Below are 24,411 nucleotides of genomic sequence, written 5' to 3' on the forward strand. Positions count from 1 at the left end.
AAGTAGGACCTGATCATCTATTAGGGACAAAGTAGGACCTAACTACCTGATCATCTATAGGGACAAAGTAGGCCCTAACTACCTGATCATCTATAGGGACAAAGTAGGCCCTAACTACCTGATCATCTATAGGGACAAAGTAGGACCTGATCATCTATTAGGGACAAAGTAGGACCTAACTACCTGATCATCTATAGGGACAAAGTAGGCCCTAAGTACCTGATCTTCTATAGGGACAAAGTAGGCCCTAACTACCTGATCTTCTATAGGGACAAAGTAGGCCCTGATTTTACAAGCGGTTCAAACTATTTTACAACACAGTACCTCAATTGAACTCACCACCCCGCTGTCCTAGACGTTTAGATAGCATTCCCTTCTCTGTTCAAAGTGGAACTGGTAACTATACGTACCTGGAAGAACTCTAGCATGGCACTGAGGGCCCCTCCCTGCAGCAGAGGAGACCTGACCAGAGAGATGAGCTCCGAGAGGATGGACGACCCCCCGATCTTAGCCAGGGAGAGAGGGTGGACCCGGGCCAGGGTGGTCAGGAAGCTGATGACCATCTGAGACACGTGCATGTCGCTCTCACTGATCAGTGGCGGCAGCTCGGCCAGCACGGCGTCGATCATGGCCGGAGTCACGCTGTCGCTGTAGTTCTTCACCAGGATGTCCAGCGAGGCCAGGGTGCTCAGCTTCAGCGCCCGCTGGTTCTTACGCAGGAACGACGCCAGGATGGGCACTGCCTCGTCAAGGATAGGTCGAAGGTCGATCTTCAGCGTGGAGCCTGTGATTAGGGATGAGAGCAAGTATGAAAAGTATATACACACACACACACACACACACACTTATCTAGCAGGGAAACTGATTTATTAGTAAACAACAAATTGTTAAGCCATTAAAATCAGCCCTCATCAACAGATTGTGAAAATTCGCCGTATGGACTTCTCAACATCATCCCCTCCCAACCTGCGATGAGCGTGAGGGCCTTGACCGTGGTCAGTCTGGTGATCTCATTCTTTAGGCGCTCCAGGAAGATGTGCAGCGTCCCGGGGAGGTCGTCCCCCAGGCTGTCTCCTAGGTTACAGATGATCTGACCCATACAGGAAATGGCCCTCTCTTTCACTTCCTGGTCGATGTCGGCAGCCTTGAGGCGTTTGATGGTGCAGGTGAAGAGGTCCGTGATGTAGGGAGAAGCATCGAAGGTGTCCCTCTCCGGCTGGTCCAGAGGTCTGAGGGGTTTCACATTGACAAAAGCTTCATTGTCCCATACTGGGCCACGAGGTTGCAGCAGATTAAAACAGAATTTATTTAAAAAACAGTACAGACGGAATGAAAAAAACAGCAGCACTCACCTTAAGATTCCTCTGTTAAAACCATGTAGTTATTCTACTAAACAAGAGAACACATCAATACACGTGGATTACAATAGATAACCTTACCTGATGACCTTGACCAGCTGTTGGCTGACCAGCAGGGCCTCAGAGGTGATCTTATAGAAGGGGTCTCCTACACACGCCACCACGGGCGGCACCAGGGCCTGTGGAGGTCAAAGGTTAGACAAGTTTATTCAAGTGTCAACTTCAGAATTGACAAGACATTTTACAGATAAATAAAAAATGGTGGATGGACCAGTCAAGTGAGAGTTCTGAGACTATTTCAAGAGCACTGATAATCCATGATATGATTAACATCAGTCCTATTACCCGACCTGGACATGTGGGTGGAAGACTTGGGGCTGGTGGTTACACAGGACCACATACAGACAGGACAGGGCATCGATCTTCAGGTTGGACGAGCTGGACTTGTCGTTGAGAGAGAAGATGATTCCTGTTGGGAGAGAGGAGATTAGGTTAGTTTAGTCAATATGAACATTGAGGGAGCTTTTCCCAGACACAGATTAAGTCTATTCCTAGACTAGATCCTAAATTGAAAGTGCTTTTAAAGTCCAGGACTGGGTGGAATGTGCGTCTGGGAAACCGGCCCAACGAATTAGAATATTAAAAGGAAAGCAGAGCAACAGCTGAGAGAAGCGGTGCTGCTGAGGTCAGAAACCTGAACCGTGTTTCAGGAAACAGAAAATAAAATGAGGAAAACAGAGCTTCTTTACTAAAAATAAAAAGGTTTACAGTAAGAGTCAATACGACCACAGGAAGGTTTACAGTAAGAGTCAATACGACCACAGGACGGTTTCCAGTAAGAGTCAATACGACCACAGGACGGTTTCCAGTAAGAGTCAATACGACCACAGGACGGTTTACAGTAAGAGTCAATACGACCACAGGACGGTTTACAGTAAGAGTCAATACGACCACAGGATGGTTTACAGTAAGAGTCAATACAACCACAAGAAGGTTTACAGTAAGAGTCAATACGACCACAGGAAGGTTTACAGTGAGAGTCAATACGACCACAGGAAGGTTTACAGTAAGAGTCAATACGACCACAGGAAGGTTTACAGTAAGAGTCAATACAACAGGCTGATGACCAGCCTCTTTCAGATCCTCCACTCCCCTGGTGCATTCAGGGAAGGAGAAAACACAAAATCACCAGATAGCTTCTCATTGTAATCTATCCTAAATAATCCCATTGTACGAGCGGTGGGGTACTGAAGCAGTGCAGTGGTACTGTAGAATGGAGTTTGGAGGAGCATATTGGGGAAACTAGAAAGACTGGTTTCTCCCCAAAGGTCATTTAGAAAGGAAATAACAAGATTTCAGATCTACTCTGTTGCCTTTCGACGTATGCCATTTAACTCTGAACAAGCCGTAATAAATCACTTGTATTTGTCTAAAGGGAAAGAAGACACTATGGCTGCAACCTGCAACAACAACATGCAAAACTACCAACATCTATTCCTCTAGGGTAACATTTTGACTAGGTCAAATATCAATCTATTCCTCTAGGGTAACACGTTGACTAGGACAAATACCAATCTATTCCTCTAGGGTAACACGTTGACTAGGACAAATACCAATCTATTCCTCTAGGGTAACACGTTGACTAGGACAAATACCAATCTATTCCTCTAGGGTAACACGTTGACTAGGACAAATACCAATCTATTCCTCTAGGGTAACATTTTGACTAGGACAAATACCAATCTATTCCTCTAGGGTAACATTTTGACTAGGTCAAATACCAATCTATTCCTCTAGGGTAACACGTTGACTAGGACAAATACCAATCTATTCCTCTAGGGTAACATTTTGACTAGGTCAAATACCAATCTATTCCTCTAGGGTAACACGTTGACTAGGACAAATACCAATCTATTCCTCTAGGGTAACACGTTGACTAGGTCAAATATCAATCTATTCCTCTAGGGTAACACGTTGACTAGGACAAATACCAATCTATTCCTCTAGGGTAACACGTTGACTAGGTCAAATATCAATCTATTCCTCTAGGGTAACACATTGACTAGGTCAAATAACGCATTTTCTACTTCAGCATATTTCCTGTCAACTCAATGACTCTCATTCCACTAAGATGTGAAAGGCATTTAATGTCATAGTTTCATAAGAACCAAAAACAGTCTGAGTCAGTCAGTCAGCCTCCGTCAGAGAGAGAGAGAGAGACCTCCAGACCGGATGGATGAGGCTGAAGAACGTGCCCAGGGCGGGAGCCTCGTTCCTGGGACCAGCACAGAGATGTTGGGTGAGAGCCTAGGCTAGCCCGGGGTAAAAGTCTGGCAAGAGTGAGATCAGAATCTGAGGGGTGCCAACTACTGCCATTGTGCCCTTGAGCAAGAGATGCTCCAGGGGAAATGTAGCTCTGTAGCTGATCCAACGCTCCTTCCAGCCTCTTGTGTGTGTGTGTGTGTGTGTGTGGTGTCTGGGGGACAAATTTCAGATTTACATTCGATACACCCATATAATACTGGGTCAGACCCCCCTTTGCCTCCAGAACAGCCTGAATTCTTCAGGGCGCTGAAACATTGCTCAAATTCGTATCAAGTGACTGAACGTGCGACAGGAAAACATTCCCCACACCATTACACCACCGTCACCAGCCTGTACCGTTGACACCAGGCAGGATGGGACCATGGACTCATGCTGCTTATGCCAAATCCTGACTTATGTCAGGATTTGTCGGACCAGGCGATTTGTCAGACCAGGTGATGTTTTTCCACTCCTCAATAGTCCAGTGTTGGTGATGTCCTGCCCACTGGAGCTGCTTCTTCTTGTTTTTAGCTGATAGGAACCCGGGGTGGTCGTCTGCTGCAGTAGCCAATCCGTGACAACGACCGACAAGTTGTGAGTTCCGAGACGCTGTTCTGAGCCGTTATTTGCCTGTTTGTGTTCCACCTGTTAGCTTGCACCATTCTTTCCATTCTCCTTCAACCTCTCTCATCAACAAGCTGTTTTCACCCACAGGACTGCCGCTGACTGGATGTTTTGGTTTGTCGCACCCCTTAGTTACTCAGTAAACCCTAGACAATGTCGCGCGTCAAAATTCCAGGAGGCCGTTTCTGAGATTCAGGAACCGTCACGCCTTAGGTTACCCATTCTAATGGAACAGTAACTGAATGTCTCGATGCCTGTAGGTTACCCATTCTAATGGAACAGTAACTGAATGTCTCGATGCCTGTAGGTTACCCATTCTAATGGAACAGTAACTGAATGTCTCGATGCCTGTAGGTTACCCATTCTAATGGAACAGTAACTGAATGTCTCGATGCCTGCTTGCTTTATATAGTAGGTTACCCATTCTAATGGAACAGTAACTGAATGTCTCGATGCCTGTCTGCTTTATATAGTAGGTTACCCATTCTAATGGAACAGTAACTGAATGTCTCGATGCCTGTCTACTTTATATAGTAGGTTACCCATTCTAATGGAACAGTAACTGAATGTCTCGATGCCTGTCTGCTTTATATAGTAGGTTACCCATTCTAATGGAACAGTAACTGAATGTCTCGATGTCTGCCTGCTTTATATAGTAGGTTACCCATTCTAATGGAACAGTAACTGAATGTCTCGATGCCTGCCTGGTTTATATAGTAGGATACCCATTCTAATGGAACAGTAACTGAATGTCTTGATGCCTGTCTGCTTTATATAGTAGGTTACCCATTCTAATGGAACAGTAACTGAATGCCTTGATGCCTGCCTGATATAGTAGGTTACCCATTCTAATGGAACAGTAACTGAATGCCTTGATGCCTGCCTGATATAGTAGGTTACCCATTCTAATGGAACAGTAACTGAATGTCTCGATGCCTGTCTGCTTTATATAGTAGGTTACCCATTCTAATGGAACAGTAACTGAATGTCTCGATGCCTGCTTGCTTTATATAGTAGGTTACCCATTCTAATGGAACAGTAACTGAATGTCTCGATGCCTGTCTGCTTTATATAGTAGGTTACCCATTCTAATGGAACAGTAACTGAATGTCTCGATGCCTGTAGGTTACCCATTCTAATGGAACAGTAACTGAATGTCTCGATGCCTGCTTGCTTTATATAGTAGGTTACCCATTCTAATGGAACAGTAACTGAATGTCTCGATGCCTGTCTGCTTTATATAGTAGGTTACCCATTCTAATGGAACAGTAACTGAATGTCTCGATGCCTGTCTGCTTTATATAGTAGGTTACCCATTCTAATGGAACAGTAACTGAATGTCTCGATGCCTGTCTACTTTATATAGTAGGTTACCCATTCTAATGGAACAGTAACTGAATGTCTCGATGCCTGTCTGCTTTATATAGTAGGTTACCCATTCTAATGGAACAGTAACTGAATGTCTCGATGCCTGCCTGCTTTATATAGTAGGTTACCCATTCTAATGGAACAGTAACTGAATGTCTCGATGCCTGCCTGGTTTATATAGTAGGATACCCATTCTAATGGAACAGTAACTGAATGTCTTGATGCCTGTCTGCTTTATATAGTAGGTTACCCATTCTAATGGAACAGTAACTGAATGCCTTGATGCCTGCCTGATATAGTAGGTTACCCATTCTAATGGAACAGTAACTGAATGCCTTGATGCCTGCCTGATATAGTAGGTTACCCATTCTAATGGAACAGTAACTGAATGTCTCGATGCCTGTCTACTTTATATAGTAGGTTACCCATTCTAATGGAACAGTAACTGAATGTCTCGATGCCTGTCTGCTTTATATAGTAGGTTACCCATTCTAATGGAACAGTAACTGAATGTCTCGATGCCTGCCTGCTTTATATAGTAGGTTACCCATTCTAATGGAACAGTAACTGAATGTCTCGATGCCTGCCTGGTTTATATAGTAGGATACCCATTCTAATGGAACAGTAACTGAATGTCTTGATGCCTGTCTGCTTTATATAGTAGGTTACCCATTCTAATGGAACAGTAACTGAATGCCTTGATGCCTGCCTGATATAGTAGGTTACCCATTCTAATGGAACAGTAACTGAATGCCTTGATGCCTGCCTGATATAGTAGGTTACCCATTCTAATGGAACAGTAACTGAATGTCTCGATGCCTGTCTACTTTATATAGTAGGTTACCCATTCTAATGGAACAGTAACTGAATGTCTCGATGCCTGTCTGCTTTATATAGTAGGTTACCCATTCTAATGGAACAGTAACTGAATGTCTCGATGCCTGCCTGCTTTATATAGTAGGTTACCCATTCTAATGGAACAGTAACTGAATGTCTCGATGCCTGCCTGGTTTATATAGTAGGATACCCATTCTAATGGAACAGTAACTGAATGTCTTGATGCCTGTCTGCTTTATATAGTAGGTTACCCATTCTAATGGAACAGTAACTGAATGTCTCGATGCCTGCTTGCTTTATATAGTAGGTTACCCATTCTAATGGAACAGTAACTGAATGTCTCGATGCCTGTCTGCTTTATATAGTAGGTTACCCATTCTAATGGAACAGTAACTGAATGTCTCGATGCCTGTCTGCTTTATATAGTAGGTTACCCATTCTAATGGAACAGTAACTGAATGCCTTGATGCCTGCCTGATATAGTAGGTTACCCATTCTAATGGAACAGTAACTGAATGTCTTGATGCCTGGACAGGGATATGTTGTGTGAGGCTCTAGGGTAGTAACCTACCTGGTACTAGGACAGGGATATGTTGTGTGAGGCTCTAGGGTAGTAACCTACCTGGTACTAGGACAGGGATATGTTGTGTGAGGCTCTAGGGTAGTAACCTACCTGGTACTAGGACAGGGATGTGTTGTGTGAGGGCCCCAGGGTAGTAACCTACCTGGTACGAGGACAGGGATGTGTTGTGTGAGGCTCTAGGGTAGTAACCTACCTGGTACTAGGACAGGGATATGTTGTGTGAGGCTCTAGGGTAGTAACCTACCTGGTACTAGGACAGGGATATGTTGTGTGAGGCTCTAGGGTTAGGGTAGTAACCCCCAGGGTAGTAACCTACCTGGTACTAGGACAGGGATGTGTTGCGTGAGGGCCCCAGGCAGCACGTTGACCAGCTCCGTCAGCATGTTGAAACAGCACTGCCGTGTCTTGACACTTTTCTCCTTCATCTGCTTATGCAGGGCCTTAACGATCATTGGCACCTGCAGCAGCACCCGGCGGGAGGGAGAAATATCAGACATACTACTGACTAATACACACTAGAACTACCACTAGGAGAAATATCAGACATACTACTCTCTCTCTGTGTGTGTGTGTGTGTGTGTTCTGCAGCATGGTGAGTGGAGGCCTCTCTGTGTGTTTTACCTGGTTTTGCAGCATGGTGAGTGGAGGCCTCTCTGTGTGTTTTACCTGGTTCTGCAGCATGGTGAGTGGAGGCCTCTCTCTCTCTGTGTGTTTTACCTGGTTCTGCAGCATGGTGAGTGGAGGCCTCTCTCTCTCTGTGTGTTTTACCTGGTTCTGCAGCATGGTGAGTGGAGTCTCTCCCTGTTCCATGGCATCTGGGTCACACAGCCAGCTCTGAGCAGGACGTGTCTGTTTCAGCAGCGACAGGTAGGCATGGAACACGTCGGCCTTAACGTTCTCCTCCCGCTCCTACAATCCATCAATCAATATATCAGCCAATACATCAGTCAATCAAATGTATTGATAAAGACCTTTTGTGACAACTGTTGATATCAGAGTGCTTTTACTTTAACCCGGCCTGGACTCCGAGAGCAAACAAACCAGATGCCCAACGGCTAGGTAAAACTCCCTGGAAGATGTAGACCTAGAGGAACACGGGGGTTTTTTTTTTTTTGTGTGTGTGTGTGTGTGTGTGTGTGTGTGTGTGTGTGTGTGTGTGTGTGTGTGTGTGTGTGTGTGTGTGTGTGTGTGTGTGTGTGTGTGTGTGTGCCTTGAAGCGGGCGATGAGCGCGGGCGACACGGTCCGGTAGAACTCCGGCAGCATCTCGTGGCGTGTGCTGACCACGGCGTCCAGACACTTGGCGGCCGCACGGCGAACCTTCCAGCTCATGTCGTCGTCGTCGCTGTACTCATCATCACTTCCTGTAAAGGTCAGAGGTCAAAGGGTGGTGGTGGTGTGAGGTTAGAGACTTTAACACAGTTTAGCAGCAGTTATTATTACAGCCAATGAAATAGGTATATGCTCCTGTAAGCATTGTGATGTCAGATACGCACTTTAGCTGGTAGAAAACAAACACAGGTTACACACAGCACATCTACTAGTCTAGAGCGACCACCTGACTACCACAAACATCTCAGACTAGGAGGCTAGTCCCAACACTGTGCTGTCCCGGGCCTGGTAGACTAGGAGGCTAGTCCCAACACTGTGCTGCCCTGGGCCTGGTAGACTAGGAGGCTAGTCCCAACACTGTGCTGTCCCGGGCCTGGTAGACTAGGAGGCTAGTCCCAACACTGTGCTGCCCTGGGCCTGGTAGACTAGGAGGCTAGTCCCAACACTGTGCTGCCCTGGGCCTGGTAGACTAGGAGGCTAGTCCCAGCACTGTGCTGCCCCGGGCCTGGTAGACTAGGAGGCTAGTCCCAACACTGTGCTGCCCCGGGCCTGGTAGACTAGGAGGCTAGTCCCAGCACTGTGCTGCCCTGGGCCTGGTAGACTAGGAGGCTAGTCCCAGCACTGTGCTGCCCTGGGCCTGGTAGACTAGGAGGCTAGTCCCAACACTGTGCTGACCTGGGCCTGGTAGACTAGGAGGCTAGTCCCAACACTGTGCTGCCCTGGGCCTGGTAGACTAGGAGGCTAGTCCCAGCACTGTGCTGCCCTGGGCCTGGTAGACTAGGAGGCTAGTCCCAGCACTGTGCTGCCCCGGGCCTGGTAGACTAGGAGGCTAGTCCCAACACTGTGCTGCCCCGGGCCTGGTAGACTAGGAGGCTAGTCCCAACACTGTGCTGCCCTGGGCCTGGTAGACTAGGAGGCTAGTCCCAACACTGTGCTGCCCTGGGCCTGGTAGACTAGGAGGCTAGTCCCAGCACTGTGCTGCCCTGGGCCTGGTAGACTAGGCGGCTAGTCCCAGCACTGTGCTGCCCTGGGCCTGGTAGACTAGGAGGCTAGTCCCAGCACTGTGCTGCCCTGGGCCTGATAAGACTAGGAGGCTAGTCCCAACAATGTGCTGCCATGGGCCTGGTAGACTAGGAGGCTAGTCCCAGCACTGTGCTGCCCTGGGCCTGGTAGACTAGGAGGCTAGTCCCAGCACTGTGCTGTCCCGGGCCTGGTAGACTAGGAGGCTAGTCCCAGCACTGTGCTGCCCCGGGCCTGGTAGACTAGGAGGCTAGTCCCAGCACTGTGCTGCCCCGGGCCTGGTAGACTAGGAGGCTAGTCCCAGCACTGTGCTGCCCCGGGCCTGATAAGACTAGGAGGCTAGTCCCAACACTGTGCTGCCCTGGGCCTGGTAGACTAGGAGGCTAGTCCCAGCACTGTGCTGCCCTGGGCCTGGTAGACTAGGAGGCTAGTCCCAGCACTGTGCTGCCCTGGGCCTGGTAGACTAGGAGGCTGGTCCCAACACTGTGCTGCCCTGGGCCTGGTAGACTAGGAGGTTAGTCCCAACACTGTGCTGCCCTGGGCCTGATAAGACTAGGAGGCTGGTCCCAGCACTGTGCTGCCCTGGGCCTGATAAGACTAGGAGGCTAGTCCCAGCACTGTGCTGCCCTGGGCCTGGTAGACTAGGAGGCTAGTCCCAGCACTGTGCTGCCCTGGGCCTGGTAGACTAGGAGGCTAGTCCCAGCACTGTGCTGCCCTGGGCCTGGTAGACTAGGAGGCTAGTCCCAACACTGTGCTGCCCTGGGCCTGGTAGACTAGGAGGCTAGTCCCAACACTGTGCTGCCCTGGGCCTGGTAGACTAGGAGGCTAGTCCCAGCACTGTGCTGCCCTGGGCCTGGTAGACTAGGAGGCTAGTCCCAGCACTGTGCTGCCCTGGGCCTGATAAGACTAGGAGGCTAGTCCCAACACTGTGCTGCCCTGGGCCTGGTAGACTAGGAGGCTAGTCCCAGCACTGTGCTGCCCTGGGCCTGGTAGACTAGGAGGCTAGTCCCAGCACTGTGCTGCCCTGGGCCTGGTAGACTAGGAGGCTAGTCCCAGCACTGTGCTGCCCTGGGCCTGGTAGACTAGGAGGCTAGTCCCAGCACTGTGCTGCCCTGGGCCTGGTAGACTAGGAGGCTAGTCCCAGCACTGTGCTGTCCCGGGCCTGGTAGACTAGGAGGCTAGTCCCAGCACTGTGCTGCCCTGGGCCAGATAAGACTAGGAGGCTAGTCCCAACACTGTGCTGCCCTGGGCCTGGTAGACTAGGAGGCTAGTCCCAGCACTGTGCTGCCCTGGGCCTGGTAGACTAGGAGGCTAGTCCCAGCACTGTGCTGTCCCGGGCCTGATAAGACTAGGAGGCTAGTCCCAGCACTGTGCTGTCCCGGGCCTGGTAGACTAGGAGGCTAGTCCCAGCACTGTGCTGCCCTGGGCCAGATAAGACTAGGAGGCTAGTCCCAACACTGTGCTGCCCTGGGCCTGGTAGACTAGGAGGCTAGTCCCAGCACTGTGCTGCCCTGGGCCTGGTAGACTAGGAGGCTAGTCCCAGCACTGTGCTGCCCTGGGCCTGATAAGACTAGGAGGCTAGTCCCAGCACTGTGCTGCCCTGGGCCTGATAAGACTAGGAGGCTAGTCCCAGCACTGTGCTGCCCCGGGCCTGGTAGACTAGGAGGCTAGTCCCAGCACTGTGCTGCCCCGGGCCTGGTAGACTAGGAGGCTAGTCCCAGCACTGTGCTGCCCCGGGCCTGGTAGACTAGGAGGCTAGTCCCAGCACTGTGCTGCCCCGGGCCTGGTAGACTAGGAGGCTAGTCCCAGCACTGTGCTGCCCCGGGCCTGGTAGACTAGGAGGCTAGTCCCAGCACTGTGCTGCCCTGGGCCTGGTAGACTAGGAGGCTAGTCCCAGCACTGTGCTGCCCTGGGCCTGATAAGACTAGGAGGCTAGTCCCAGCACTGTGCTGCCCTGGGCCTGATAAGACTAGGAGGCTAGTCCCAGCACTGTGCTGCCCCGGGCCTGGTAGACTAGGAGGCTAGTCCCAGCACTGTGCTGCCCCGGGCCTGGTAGACTAGGAGGCTAGTCCCAGCACTGTGCTGCCCCGGGCCTGGTAGACTAGGAGGCTAGTCCCAGCACTGTGCTGCCCCGGGCCTGGTAGACTAGGAGGCTAGTCCCAGCACTGTGCTGCCCCGGGCCTGGTAGACTAGGACGCTAGTCCCAGCACTGTGCTGCCCCGGGCCTGGTAGACTAGGAGGCTAGTCCCAGCACTGTGCTGCCCCGGGCCTGGTAGACTAGGAGGCTAGTCCCAGCACTGTGCTGCCCTGGGCCTGGTAGACTAGGAGGCTAGTCCCAGCACTGTGCTTCCCTGGGCCTGGTAGACTAGGAGGCTAGTCCCAGCACTGTGCTGCCCTGGGCCTGGTAGACTAGGAGGCTAGTCCCAGCACTGTGCTGCCCTGGGCCTGGTAGACTAGGAGGCTAGTCCCAGCACTGTGCTGCGCCCTGGGCCTGGTAGACTAGGAGGCTAGTCCCAGCACTGTGCTTCCCTGGGCCTGGTAGACTAGGAGGCTAGTCCCAGCACTGTGCTGCCCTGGGCCTGGTAGACTAGGAGGCTAGTCCCAGCACTGTGCTGCCCTGGGCCTGGTAGACTAGGAGGCTAGTCCCAGCACTGTGCTGCGCCCTGGGCCTGGTAGACTAGGAGGCTAGTCCCAGCACTGTGCTTCCCTGGGCCTGGTAGACTAGGAGGCTAGTCCCAGCACTGTGCTTCCCTGGGCCTGGTAGACTAGGAGGCTAGTCCCAGCACTGTGCTTCCCTGGGCCTGGTAGACTAGGAGGCTAGTCCCAGCACTGTGCTGCCCTGGTAGACTAGGAGGCTAGTCCCAGCACTGTGCTTCCCTGGGCCTGTTTACAAGCTAGCTACACACAGTCAGTCAGTCAGAACCATGAATTATTAAAGGAACCAGCCAATAGGAATAGGTAGGAATATGATTTATGGATGACTGGCAAACTGTGCTAACGCAGAGTGCTGAGGAAGATACGAGCAACACTGCAGGCGCCACAAAACATCCGTTGATGTCAAGACCCATTTTATAAATGACATACTTCAGCATTCTGGGAGCACACATTATGATTGGTGGAGAGACATGACAACCAGAGTGTGTGTGAGTCAGGGAAGAGAGGAGGGAGAGGAAGAAGGGGACAGAGAGGAGGGAGAGGAGGAAGGGGACAGAGAGGAGGGAGAGGAGGAAGAGGAGGGAGAGACTCAGCAACACAGTATAAGATGCACCCGCCTGGGAGGAACAGTGTTACAGGAGAAGACTCAGGCGAAAGCTTCAACAAGGTGACAACACAAAAGCCTGTCTGGTCCTCAGTCCTCACACACTGCTAGTGGTGACAAGGACAGAGAGCCATCTCTATCAGTTGTAGTAGAAGTAATGACTGGAGGTCTGCTGAAAGCAGCTAGCATTACCCGCTCCAATAGCAGTCGTCCATTCAGCCTGTAGATAATAACATTCAGTCTCATAACAAGGAGGGGGGGAGACAGAGGGAGGCTGGCTGGCTGCCTTCAATATTTACTAGCATTATTCTATGTTTATTTCACAGTGCTCATGCGTGGCCAAGCAACAGATTGTCTTTCTGGCTGAGCTCTTACAGTCATAGCAACAAACGACACACTAACAGTGTCAGTGCAGTAAGGACTTACAACTGGGGGTTATTCTGCAGAGTAAGACTCCTGAAAATGGAAGACACATTTGGAAGACCATTTAATAGATAGGCTAGTTCTAACTTCTCTCACACCGAGGCAGATATCTAAACAGAAACCTAAGCCCCGAAGAGACGAGTCCTATAGGTCTCTCCTGAAGTGATGAAGAGTCCTATATGTTTCTCTTCTTAACTTGTTATGAATAAGGGGCAGCATTTTCACGTCCGGATGAAAAGCGTGCCCAGAGTAAACTGCCTGCTACTCAGTCCCAGTTGCTAATATGTGCATATTATTAGTAGATGGATAGAAAACAGTCTGCAGTTTCTAAAACAGTTTGAATGATGTCTGTAAGTATAACAGTACTCATTTGGCAGGCAAAAACATGAGAGAAAAAATCCAACCAGGAAGTGGGAAATCTGAGGTTTGTAACTCTTTGAGAAAGAAAGAAAGAAAAAGAAAGAAAAAGATAGAAAAAGACAAAGAAGAAAAAGAAAAAGAAAGAAAAAGAAAAAGAAAGAAAGAAAAAGACAAAGAAAGAAAAAGAAAAAGAAAGAAAAAGAAAAAGAAAGAAAGAAAAAAAAGAGAGAAAAAGAAAAAGAAAGAAAAAGAAAGAAAAAGAATAAGAAAAAGAAAGAAAAAGAAAAAGAAGGAAAAAGAAAAAGAAAGAAAAAGATAGAAAAAGAAAAAGAAAGAAAAAGAAAAAGAAAGAAAAAGAAAAAGAAAGAAAAAGAAAAAGAAAAAGAAAAAGAAAGAAAATGAAAAAGAAAGAAATAGAATGAAAAAGAAAAAGAGATAAAAAGAGAAAGAAAAAGAGGGAATAAAAATAAGATAAAAAAAGAAAGAAAAAGAAAGAAAGAGAAAGAAAAAGAATGAAAGAAAAAGAAAGAAAAAGAAGGAAAAAGAAAGAAAGTGAAAAGGAAAATAAAGAAACATGGAAGGAGGAAAAAGAAAGAATAAGAAATAGAAAGATATAGAAATAAATAGAAAAAGAAAGAAAGAAAGAAAGAAAGAGAGAGATAGAGAGAGAGAGAGAGAGAGAGAGAGAGAGAGAGAGAGAGAGAGAGAGAGTGAGAGAGTGACTGAGTGTGAGAGAGAGAGTGTGTGTTTACCTTGATAGTCTTCGTCTGCTCCGTCGGCATCCATGGCATTCTCATCTTCATCCTCGTCATCGTAGTTATAGTTGGGGTCGTAGGTCAAATACTTCAGACAGATGCTGATGACGGTGCCCACATGTGGATAAACCTCCTTTGGACACCTGGAGAGAGAGAGAGAGAGAGAGAGAGAGAGAGAGAGAGACAGAGAGAGAGAGAGATTGAAAAGTCCTTCATGGTTGAGTTCCGTTTCCACTAATAAAGACTCCCATCGCTCAGCCTTTCTTCTCCTCGTGGTAATCTGGGAGGACAGACAGCACCACAGTAATCTTCCAACACTAGTTGTCCCTCTCTCCCTCCCAAACACTTGTTTGATGTAATCCATAAAAGGCACAAGATAGAACGGATGAAAGGGTTTCTAATCACAGAAACAGTGGGAGGCTAAACGTAGACGAGAAGCGAGACTAGAGTATCCAATCACAGCACAGGTCCAAACGCTTCAGGGTGAACGTGAATAAACTACCCAGTTCACTGAGAATTCTGGGATTTATTTTTTCTGTCGTTCTGTGTTTCTCTGAACATAAAAAACAAAACCCCCTCCCGAGCTCTGAAGCCGTTTAAAAAAAGGACGTGTCTCTCTCACCTCCTGACGAAGGACTCGAAGGCCTGGATGCAGTATTCCCTCAGCTCGTCATCGTCTATGTTACAGAACTTCACCACCAGAGGAATGATCTTCTCCAAGTACTCACCTGAGGACACGCGGACACACACGTTAATAATTCCATTCAAACTGAACGTTAGCCGTCAATCTATTAGTAACAACTTCATATTCTTTCATCTAAATGTGACATGAAGGGAAGCAAGCCTCCCGACTTCAAAAAAGGCCCAGAACTCACTGAGAAAAGCAAATTACAAGTTACAGCTAGATAAAGGCTTTTGTGTTTTTAGCAAAATTGTAGAGCGAGCTCTTTCAAGATGACAAGAGAAGTTAATTAAAACAGGGGATTGCAGGATATGGAGAGAGACCGGAGGGAGAAATAGTTTTGGAGTGGTGCTCTTCACTGAAGTAATCTGCCGCATCTTAATCACTGCCGTCTCTGGCTCATCAAACACAGCGTGTGATTGGTTGATGGGGTGGGAGAAAAAGAGGGAGAAAAGAGGGAGAGAAAGAGGAGCTAGCCTCAATGACTCCGCTCTCCGTTTCCCTCCACACAAAACACTCTCCATCCTCCACTCTTCCAGAGAGAGGAGAAAGTGACAGATTGACAGGTAAATAAGGACAGAAAGAGGAGACTCTCCCGTCTCCTGTCACAAACTGTCACGTCCCTGACCAGGAGTAATGGCTTCTCTCAAACATCAAGGAGACACAATGACTTCCTTCGGGGTTATTTTAAAAAGTCTAATGGAAAATAAATAGTCTAATATATTATTTCACTTAGAAAATGATAAAATACTTCAATGTTGTCAATGGCCTTAGGCTCCCCGAGGAGCCGTGGGCTTGACTAAGTACAATAGCTAAAACAAACACTTCTAGCCTAACTGAAATCTAAAAGGTGTTCCCAGATGGACCTGGCTGTCGATAAAACCTGAGCGAGAGCGAGAGAGAGAGAACAGAACAGCTCCAACTGATACATATTAATTCAGCCCCCTCTAACCACTAGGGTTAGGTTACCTGCCGCCTAAAGAAGGGGTCAATAACTTGAAAATGTTGGCTAAATTGTTTGACATTTCCAAATATAAAAAAAGGTCCAAAATGTTCTGAAAATTGTGTCTCACACAAATGACTGCATTGTGTCTCACACAAATGACTGCAGGGTTTGTCTTTCAACTGTTCAACTAGAAAAAGAAAGATGTATATTATATCACTACCCCATGTCTGTGTGTCTCCATGAAACTCACCGATTCTGTGTCCGGCCTGTCTGCTGATGGCTGCGATACACTGTATGTAGGTACGTGTGGTGGACATGGAGTCGTTACGGGACAACTCTGACAGCAGGTGTTCAATAAGGTCCACAAAGACCAGGTTCCCACAGGACATGACCAGGTGACCCAGAGCGATGATGGTCCTCTTCCTGACCGCCAGGCGGGGGCTGGTCAGCTGTGGAAGCAGGCAGGACAGGATGGAGGGGTGAAAGTTCACCAGGAGACCACCCTGTCTGTTAGAGGAGAGGGAGAGAGGTTAGCACTATGTTAAGTAGTGTTATGTAGTGTCATCAGGCGGTATGATAGGCTACGTAGGGTCTGGTCAGCTGGGAGAGCAGACAGGTCAGGATGGAGGGGTGAAAGTTCACCAGGAGACTAGAGGTTGGCACAGGACTAAAAAAATTATTCCTGTCCCGTCTTGTCAAATATTTTCCCGTACTGTCCTGATCCAGCAACAGTTATATAACCCCAGAGTATTCCTGTACCGTCCCAAACTAATTATTACAGGCAGAAATCTGAAATAACTTCAGATATTCAATTGACTGTAATAAAGTAATCCAATAACCATCTATAGTGTATAATGGGTCCAGACCAGCGGTCAGACAGTGGAGAACACACCAACCAACCTGGGTCCAGACCAGCGGTCAGACAGTGGAGAACACACACACCAACCTGGGTCCAGACCAGCGGTCAGACAGTGGAGAACACACACCAGCCTGGGTCCAGACCAGCGGTCAGACAGTGGAGAACACACCAACCTGGGTCCAGACCAGCGGTCAGACAGTGGAGAACACACCAACCTGGGTCCAGACCAGCGGTCAGACAGTGGAGAACACACCAACCTGGGTCCAGGCCAGCAGTCAGACAGTGGAGAACACACACACCAACCTGGGTCCAGACCAGCAGTCAGACAGTGGAGAACACACACCAACCTGGGTCCAGACCAGCGGTCAGACAGTGGAGAACACACACCAACCTGGGTCCAGACCAGCAGTCAGACAGTGGAGAACACACACCAACCTGGGTCCAGACCAGCGGTCAGACAGTGGAGAACACACGCCAGCCTGGGTCCAGACCAGCGGTCAGACAGTGGAGAACACACCAACCTGGGTCCAGGCCAGCGGTCAGACAGTGGAGAACACACCAACCTGGGTCCAGGCCAGCAGTCAGACAGTGGAGAACACACCAACCTGGGTCCAGGCCAGCAGTCAGACAGTGGAGAACACACCAACCTGGGTCCAGGCCAGCAGTCAGACAGTGGAGAACACACACCAACCTGGGTCCAGGCCAGCGGTCAGACAGTGGAGAACACACACCAACCTGGGTCCAGACCAGCGGTCAGACAGTGGAGAACACACACCAACCTGGGTCCAGACCAGCAGTCAGACAGTGGAGAACACACACCAACCTGGGTCCAGACCAGCGGTCAGACAGTGGAGAACACACACACCAACCTGGGTCCAGGCCAGCAGTCAGACAGTGGAGAACACACACCAACCTGGGTCCAGACCAGCGGTCAGACAGTGGAGAACACACACCAACCTGGGTCCAGACCAGCGGTCAGACAGTGGAGAACACACACCAACCTGGGTCCAGACCAGCAGTCAGACAGTGGAGAACACACACCAACCTGGGTCCAGACCAGCGGTCAGACAGTGGAGAACACACACCAACCTGGGTCCAGACCAGCGGTCAGACAGTGGAGAACACACCAACCTGGGTCCAGGCCAGCAGTCAGACAGTGGAGAACACACACCAACCTGGGTCCAGACCAGCGGTCAGACAGTGGAGAACACACCAACCTGGGTCCAGGCCAGCAGTCAGACAGTGGAGAACACACACCAACCTGGGTCCAGACCAGCGGTCAGACAGTGGAGAACACACCAACCTGGGTCCAGACCAGCGGTCAGACAGTGGAGAACACACACCAACCTGGGTCCAGACCAGCGGTCAGACAGTGGAGAACACACACCAACCTGGGTCCAGACCAGCAGTCAGACAGTGGAGAACACACACCAACCTGGGTCCAGACCAGCGGTCAGACAGTGGAGAACACACACCAACCTGGGTCCAGACCAGCAGTCAGACAGTGGAGAACACACACACCAACCTGGGTCCAGACCAGCGGTCAGACAGTGGAGAACACACACACCAACCTGGGTCCAGACCAGCGGTCAGACAGTGGAGAACACACACACCAACCTGGGTCCAGACCAGCGGTCAGACAGTGGAGAACACACACCAACCTGGGTCCAGACCAGCAGTCAGACAGTGGAGAACACACACCAACCTGGGTCCAGACCAGCGGTCAGACAGTGGAGAACACACACCAACCTGGGTCCAGACCAGCGGTCAGACAGTGGAGAACACACACCAGCCTGGGTCCAGACCAGCGGTCAGACAGTGGAGAACACACCAACCTGGGTCCAGACCAGCGGTCAGACAGTGGAGAACACACACACCAACCTGGGTCCAGACCAGCGGTCAGACAGTGGAGAACACACACACCAACCTGGGTCCAGACCAGCGGTCAGACAGTGGAGAACACACACACCAACCTGGGTCCAGACCAGCAGTCAGACAGTGGAGAACACACACCAACCTGGGTCCAGACCAGCGGTCAGACAGTGGAGAACACACACCAACCTGGGTCCAGACCAGCGGTCAGACAGTGGAGAACACACACACCAACCTGGGTCCAGACCAGCAGTCAGACAGTGGAGAACACACACCAACCTGGGTCCAGACCAGCAGTCAGACAGTGGAGAACACACACCAACCTGGGTCCAGACCAGCGGTCAGACAGTGGAGAACACACACCTGCAGAGCATGTCAGCCATGATGTCCAGAGCCTCCAGCTGAACTGACACATCCTCCTGCTTGGCGATGGCACTGGTCAGACGGCCTGTGATCTTTTTACACACGCTGGCAGCCAGGGCCGAGCCTAGAGAGAGAAACATGGGGGGTTGGAGAGGAGAAAGACAGAGTTAGCTAAATGAGTCATACTGATGTCAGCCAAGATGGCTGATGCCTGAAGGTGATGGGGAAGCAAGGCTGTTAACAGATGCTCTCTTCTCCCATCTCTCCCTCCACATGACTGGAAAAGGCCTGAACACAGCTGAAAATAAACCAAGTTGTAAGGAGGACATGCTAGAGGGGATAGTCCTTCAGTTCATTATCTAACTGGTTTAACTAACACACTACAACACCATCACTAGAGGGGATGGTCTATCAGTTCATTATCTAACTGGTTTAACACACTACAACACCATCACTAGAGGGGATAGTCTATCAGTTCATTATCTAACTGGTTTAACACACTACAACACCATCACTAGAGGGGATAGTCTATCAGTTCATTATCTAACTGGTTTAACTAACACACTACAACACCATCACTAGAGGGGATAGTCTATCAGTTCATTATCTAACTGGTTTAACACACTACAACACCATCACTAGAGGGGATAGTCTATCAGTTCATTATCTAACTGGTTTAACTAACACACTACAACACCATCACTAGAGGGGATAGTCTATCAGTTCATTATCTAACTGGTTTAACACACTACAACACCATCACTAGAGGGGATAGTCTATCAGTTCATTATCTAACTGGTTTAACACACTACAACACCATCACTAGAGGGGATAGTCTATCAGTTCATTATCTAACTGGTTTAACACACTACAACACCATCACTAGAGGGGATAGTCTATCAGTTCATTATCTAACTGGTTTAACTAACACACTACAACACCATCACTAGAGGGGATAGTATATCAGTTCATTATCTAACTGGTTTAACACACAACAACACCATCACTAGAGGGGATAGTCTATCAGTTCATTATCTAACTGGTTTAACTAACACACTACAACACCATCACTAGAGGGGATAGTCTATCAGTTCATTATCTAACTGGTTTAACTAACACACTACAACACCATCACTAGAGGGGATAGTATATCAGTTCATTATCTAACTGGTTTAACTAACACACTACAACACCATCACTAGAGGGGATAGTCTATCAGTTCATTATCTAACTGGTTTAACACACTACAACACCATCACTAGAGGGGATAGTCTATCAGTTCATTATCTAACTGGTTTAACACACTACAACACCATCACTAGAGGGGATAGTCTATCAGTTCATTATCTAACTGGTTTAACTAACACACTACAACACCATCACTAGAGGGGATAGTCTATCAGTTCATTATCTAACTGGTTTAACACACTACAACACCATCACTAGAGGGGATAGTCTATCAGTTCATTATCTAACTGGTTTAACACACTACAACACCATCACTAGAGGGGATAGTCTATCAGTTCATTATCGAACTGGTTTAACTAACACTACAACACCATCACTAGAGGGGATAGTCTATCAGTTCATTATCTAACTGGTTTAACTAACACACTACAACACCATCACTAGAGGGGATAGTCTATCAGTTCATTATCTAACTGGTTTAACACACTACAACACCATCACTAGAGGGGATAGTCTATCAGTTCATTATCGAACTGGTTTAACTAACACTACAACACCATCACTAGAGGGGATAATCCATCAGTTCATTATCTAACTGGTTTAACACACTACAACACCATCACTAGAGGGGATAGTCTATCAGTTCATTATCGAACTGGTTTAACACACTACAACACCATCACTAGAGGGGATAGTCTATCAGTTCATTATCTAACTGGTTTAACTAACACACTACAACACCATCACTAGAGGGGATAGTATATCAGTTCATTATCTAACTGGTTTAACACACAACAACACCATCACTAGAGGGGATAGTCTATCAGTTCATTATCTAACTGGTTTAACTAACACACTACAACACCATCACTAGAGGGGATAGTCTATCAGTTCATTATCTAACTGGTTTAACACACTACAACACCATCACTAGAGGGGATAGTCTATCAGTTCATTATCGAACTGGTTTAACACACTACAACACCATCACTAGAGGGGATAGTATATCAGTTCATTATCTAACTGGTTTAACACACTACAACACCATCACTAGAGGGGATAGTCCATCAGTTCATTATCTAACTGGTTTAACACACAACAACACCATCACTAGAGGGGATAGTCTATCAGTTCATTATCTAACTGGTTTAACACACTACAACACCATCACTAGAGGGGATAATCCATCAGTTCATTATCTAACTGGTTTAACACACTACAACACCATCACTAGAGGGGATAGTCTATCAGTTCATTATCTAACTGGTTTAACACACTACAACACCATCACTAGAGGGGATAGTCTATCAGTTCATTATCTAACTGGTTTAACTAACACACTACAACACCATCACTAGAGGGGATAGTCTATCAGTTCATTATCTAACTGGTTTAACTAACACACTACAACACCATCACTAGAGGGGATAGTCTATCAGTTCATTATCTAACTGGTTTAACACACTACAACACCATCACTAGAGGGGATAGTCTATCAGTTCATTATCTAACTGGTTTAACACACTACAACACCATCACTAGAGGGGATAGTCCATCAGTTCATTATCTAACTGGTTTAACACACTACAACACCATCACTAGAGGGGATAGTCTATCAGTTCATTATCTAACTGGTTTAACACACTACAACACCATCACTAGAGGGGATAGTCTATCAGTTCATTATCTAACTGGTTTAACTAACACACTACAACACCATCACTAGAGGGGATAGTATATCAGTTCATTATCTAACTGGTTTAACTAACACACTACAACACCATCACTAGAGGGGATAGTCTATCAGTTCATTATCTAACTGGTTTAACACACTACAACACCATCACTAGAGGGGATAGTCTATCAGTTCATTATCGAACTGGTTTAACACACTACAACACCATCACTAGAGGGGATAGTATATCAGTTCATTATCTAACTGGTTTAACACACTACAACACCATCACTAGAGGGGATAGTCCATCAGTTCATTATCTAACTGGTTTAACACACAACAACACCATCACTAGAGGGGATAGTCTATCAGTTCATTATCTAACTGGTTTAACACACTACAACACCATCACTAGAGGGGATAATCCATCAGTTCATTATCTAACTGGTTTAACACACTACAACACCATCACTAGAGGGGATAGTCTATCAGTTCATTATCTAACTGGTTTAACACACTACAACACCATCACTAGAGGGGATAGTCTATCAGTTCATTATCTAACTGGTTTAACTAACACACTACAACACCATCACTAGAGGGGATAGTCTATCAGTTCATTATCTAACTGGTTTAACTAACACACTACAACACCATCACTAGAGGGGATAGTCTATCAGTTCATTATCTAACTGGTTTAACACACTACAACACCATCACTAGAGGGGATAGTCTATCAGTTCATTATCTAACTGGTTTAACACACTACAACACCATCACTAGAGGGGATAGTCCATCAGTTCATTATCTAACTGGTTTAACACACTACAACACCATCACTAGAGGGGATAGTCTATCAGTTCATTATCGAACTGGTTTAACACACTACAACACCATCACTAGAGGGGATAGTATATCAGTTCATTATCTAACTGGTTTAACACACTACAACACCATCACTAGAGGGGATAGTCCATCAGTTCATTATCTAACTGGTTTAACACACAACAACACCATCACTAGAGGGGATAGTCTATCAGTTCATTATCTAACTGGTTTAACACACTACAACACCATCACTAGAGGGGATAATCCATCAGTTCATTATCTAACTGGTTTAACACACTACAACACCATCACTAGAGGGGATAGTCTATCAGTTCATTATCTAACTGGTTTAACACACTACAACACCATCACTAGAGGGGATAGTCTATCAGTTCATTATCTAACTGGTTTAACTAACACACTACAACACCATCACTAGAGGGGATAGTCTATCAGTTCATTATCTAACTGGTTTAACTAACACACTACAACACCATCACTAGAGGGGATAGTCTATCAGTTCATTATCTAACTGGTTTAACACACTACAACACCATCACTAGAGGGGATAGTCTATCAGTTCATTATCTAACTGGTTTAACACACTACAACACCATCACTAGAGGGGATAGTCCATCAGTTCATTATCTAACTGGTTTAACACACTACAACACCATCACTAGAGGGGATAGTCTATCAGTTCATTATCTAACTGGTTTAACACACTACAACACCATCACTAGAGGGGATAGTCTATCAGTTCATTATCTAACTGGTTTAACTAACACACTACAACACCATCACTAGAGGGGATAGTATATCAGTTCATTATCTAACTGGTTTAACTAACACACTACAACACCATCACTAGAGGGGATAGTCTATCAGTTCATTATCTAACTGGTTTAACACACTACAACACCATCACTAGAGGGGATAGTCTATCAGTTCATTATCTAACTGGTTTAACACACTACAACACCATCACTAGAGGGGATAGTCTATCAGTTCATTATCTAACTGGTTTAACTAACACACTACAACACCATCACTAGAGGGGATAGTCTATCAGTTCATTATCTAACTGGTTTAACTAACACACTACAACACCATCACTAGAGGGGATAGTCTATCAGTTCATTATCTAACTGGTTTAACACACTACAACACCATCACTAGAGGGGATAGTCTATCAGTTCATTATCTAACTGGTTTAACACACTACAACACCATCACTAGAGGGGATAGTCCATCAGTTCATTATCTAACTGGTTTAACACACTACAACACCATCACTAGAGGGGATAGTCTATCAGTTCATTATCTAACTGGTTTAACACACTACAACACCATCACTAGAGGGGATAGTCTATCAGTTCATTATCTAACTGGTTTAACTAACACACTACAACACCATCACTAGAGGGGATAGTATATCAGTTCATTATCTAACTGGTTTAACTAACACACTACAACACCATCACTAGAGGGGATAGTCTATCAGTTCATTATCTAACTGGTTTAACACACTACAACACCATCACTAGAGGGGATAGTCTATCAGTTCATTATCTAACTGGTTTAACACACTACAACACCATCACTAGAGGGGATAGTCTATCAGTTCATTATCTAACTGGTTTAACTAACACACTACAACACCATCACTAGAGGGGATAGTCTATCAGTTCATTATCTAACTGGTTTAACACACTACAACACCATCACTAGAGGGGATAGTCTATCAGTTCATTATCTAACTGGTTTAACTAACACA

General features: G+C 47.2%; 1 protein-coding gene across 2 annotated transcripts in view; it reads right to left on the reverse strand.

The window, feature by feature from the left end:
• The window catches only part of LOC139533570 (cullin-associated NEDD8-dissociated protein 1), a 61,810-nt gene that overhangs the window by 19,603 nt on the left and 17,796 nt on the right, over positions 1–24,411 (reverse strand). Inside the window, exons 4-14 of one of the 2 annotated variants that reach the window (XM_071331713.1) lie at positions 18,944–19,067; positions 16,100–16,356; positions 14,844–14,949; positions 14,219–14,364; positions 8,285–8,436; positions 7,843–7,983; positions 7,391–7,532; positions 1,709–1,827; positions 1,440–1,537; positions 967–1,229; positions 411–784 (exon numbers count right to left, since the gene is read on the reverse strand). In XM_071331713.1, coding sequence (XP_071187814.1) covers positions 411–784; positions 967–1,229; positions 1,440–1,537; positions 1,709–1,827; positions 7,391–7,532; positions 7,843–7,983; positions 8,285–8,436; positions 14,219–14,364; positions 14,844–14,949; positions 16,100–16,356; positions 18,944–19,067 — 1,922 coding nt within the window. Of the gene's footprint in view, positions 1–410; positions 785–966; positions 1,230–1,439; positions 1,538–1,708; positions 1,828–7,390; positions 7,536–7,842; positions 7,984–8,284; positions 8,437–14,218; positions 14,365–14,843; positions 14,950–16,099; positions 16,357–18,943; positions 19,068–24,411 lie in introns of both variants that reach the window. The other variant, XM_071331712.1, reaches the window with a different exon arrangement.

Source organism: Salvelinus alpinus, chromosome 11, assembly GCF_045679555.1.
Source record: "Salvelinus alpinus chromosome 11, SLU_Salpinus.1, whole genome shotgun sequence".
NCBI lineage: Eukaryota > Metazoa > Chordata > Actinopteri > Salmoniformes > Salmonidae > Salvelinus > Salvelinus alpinus.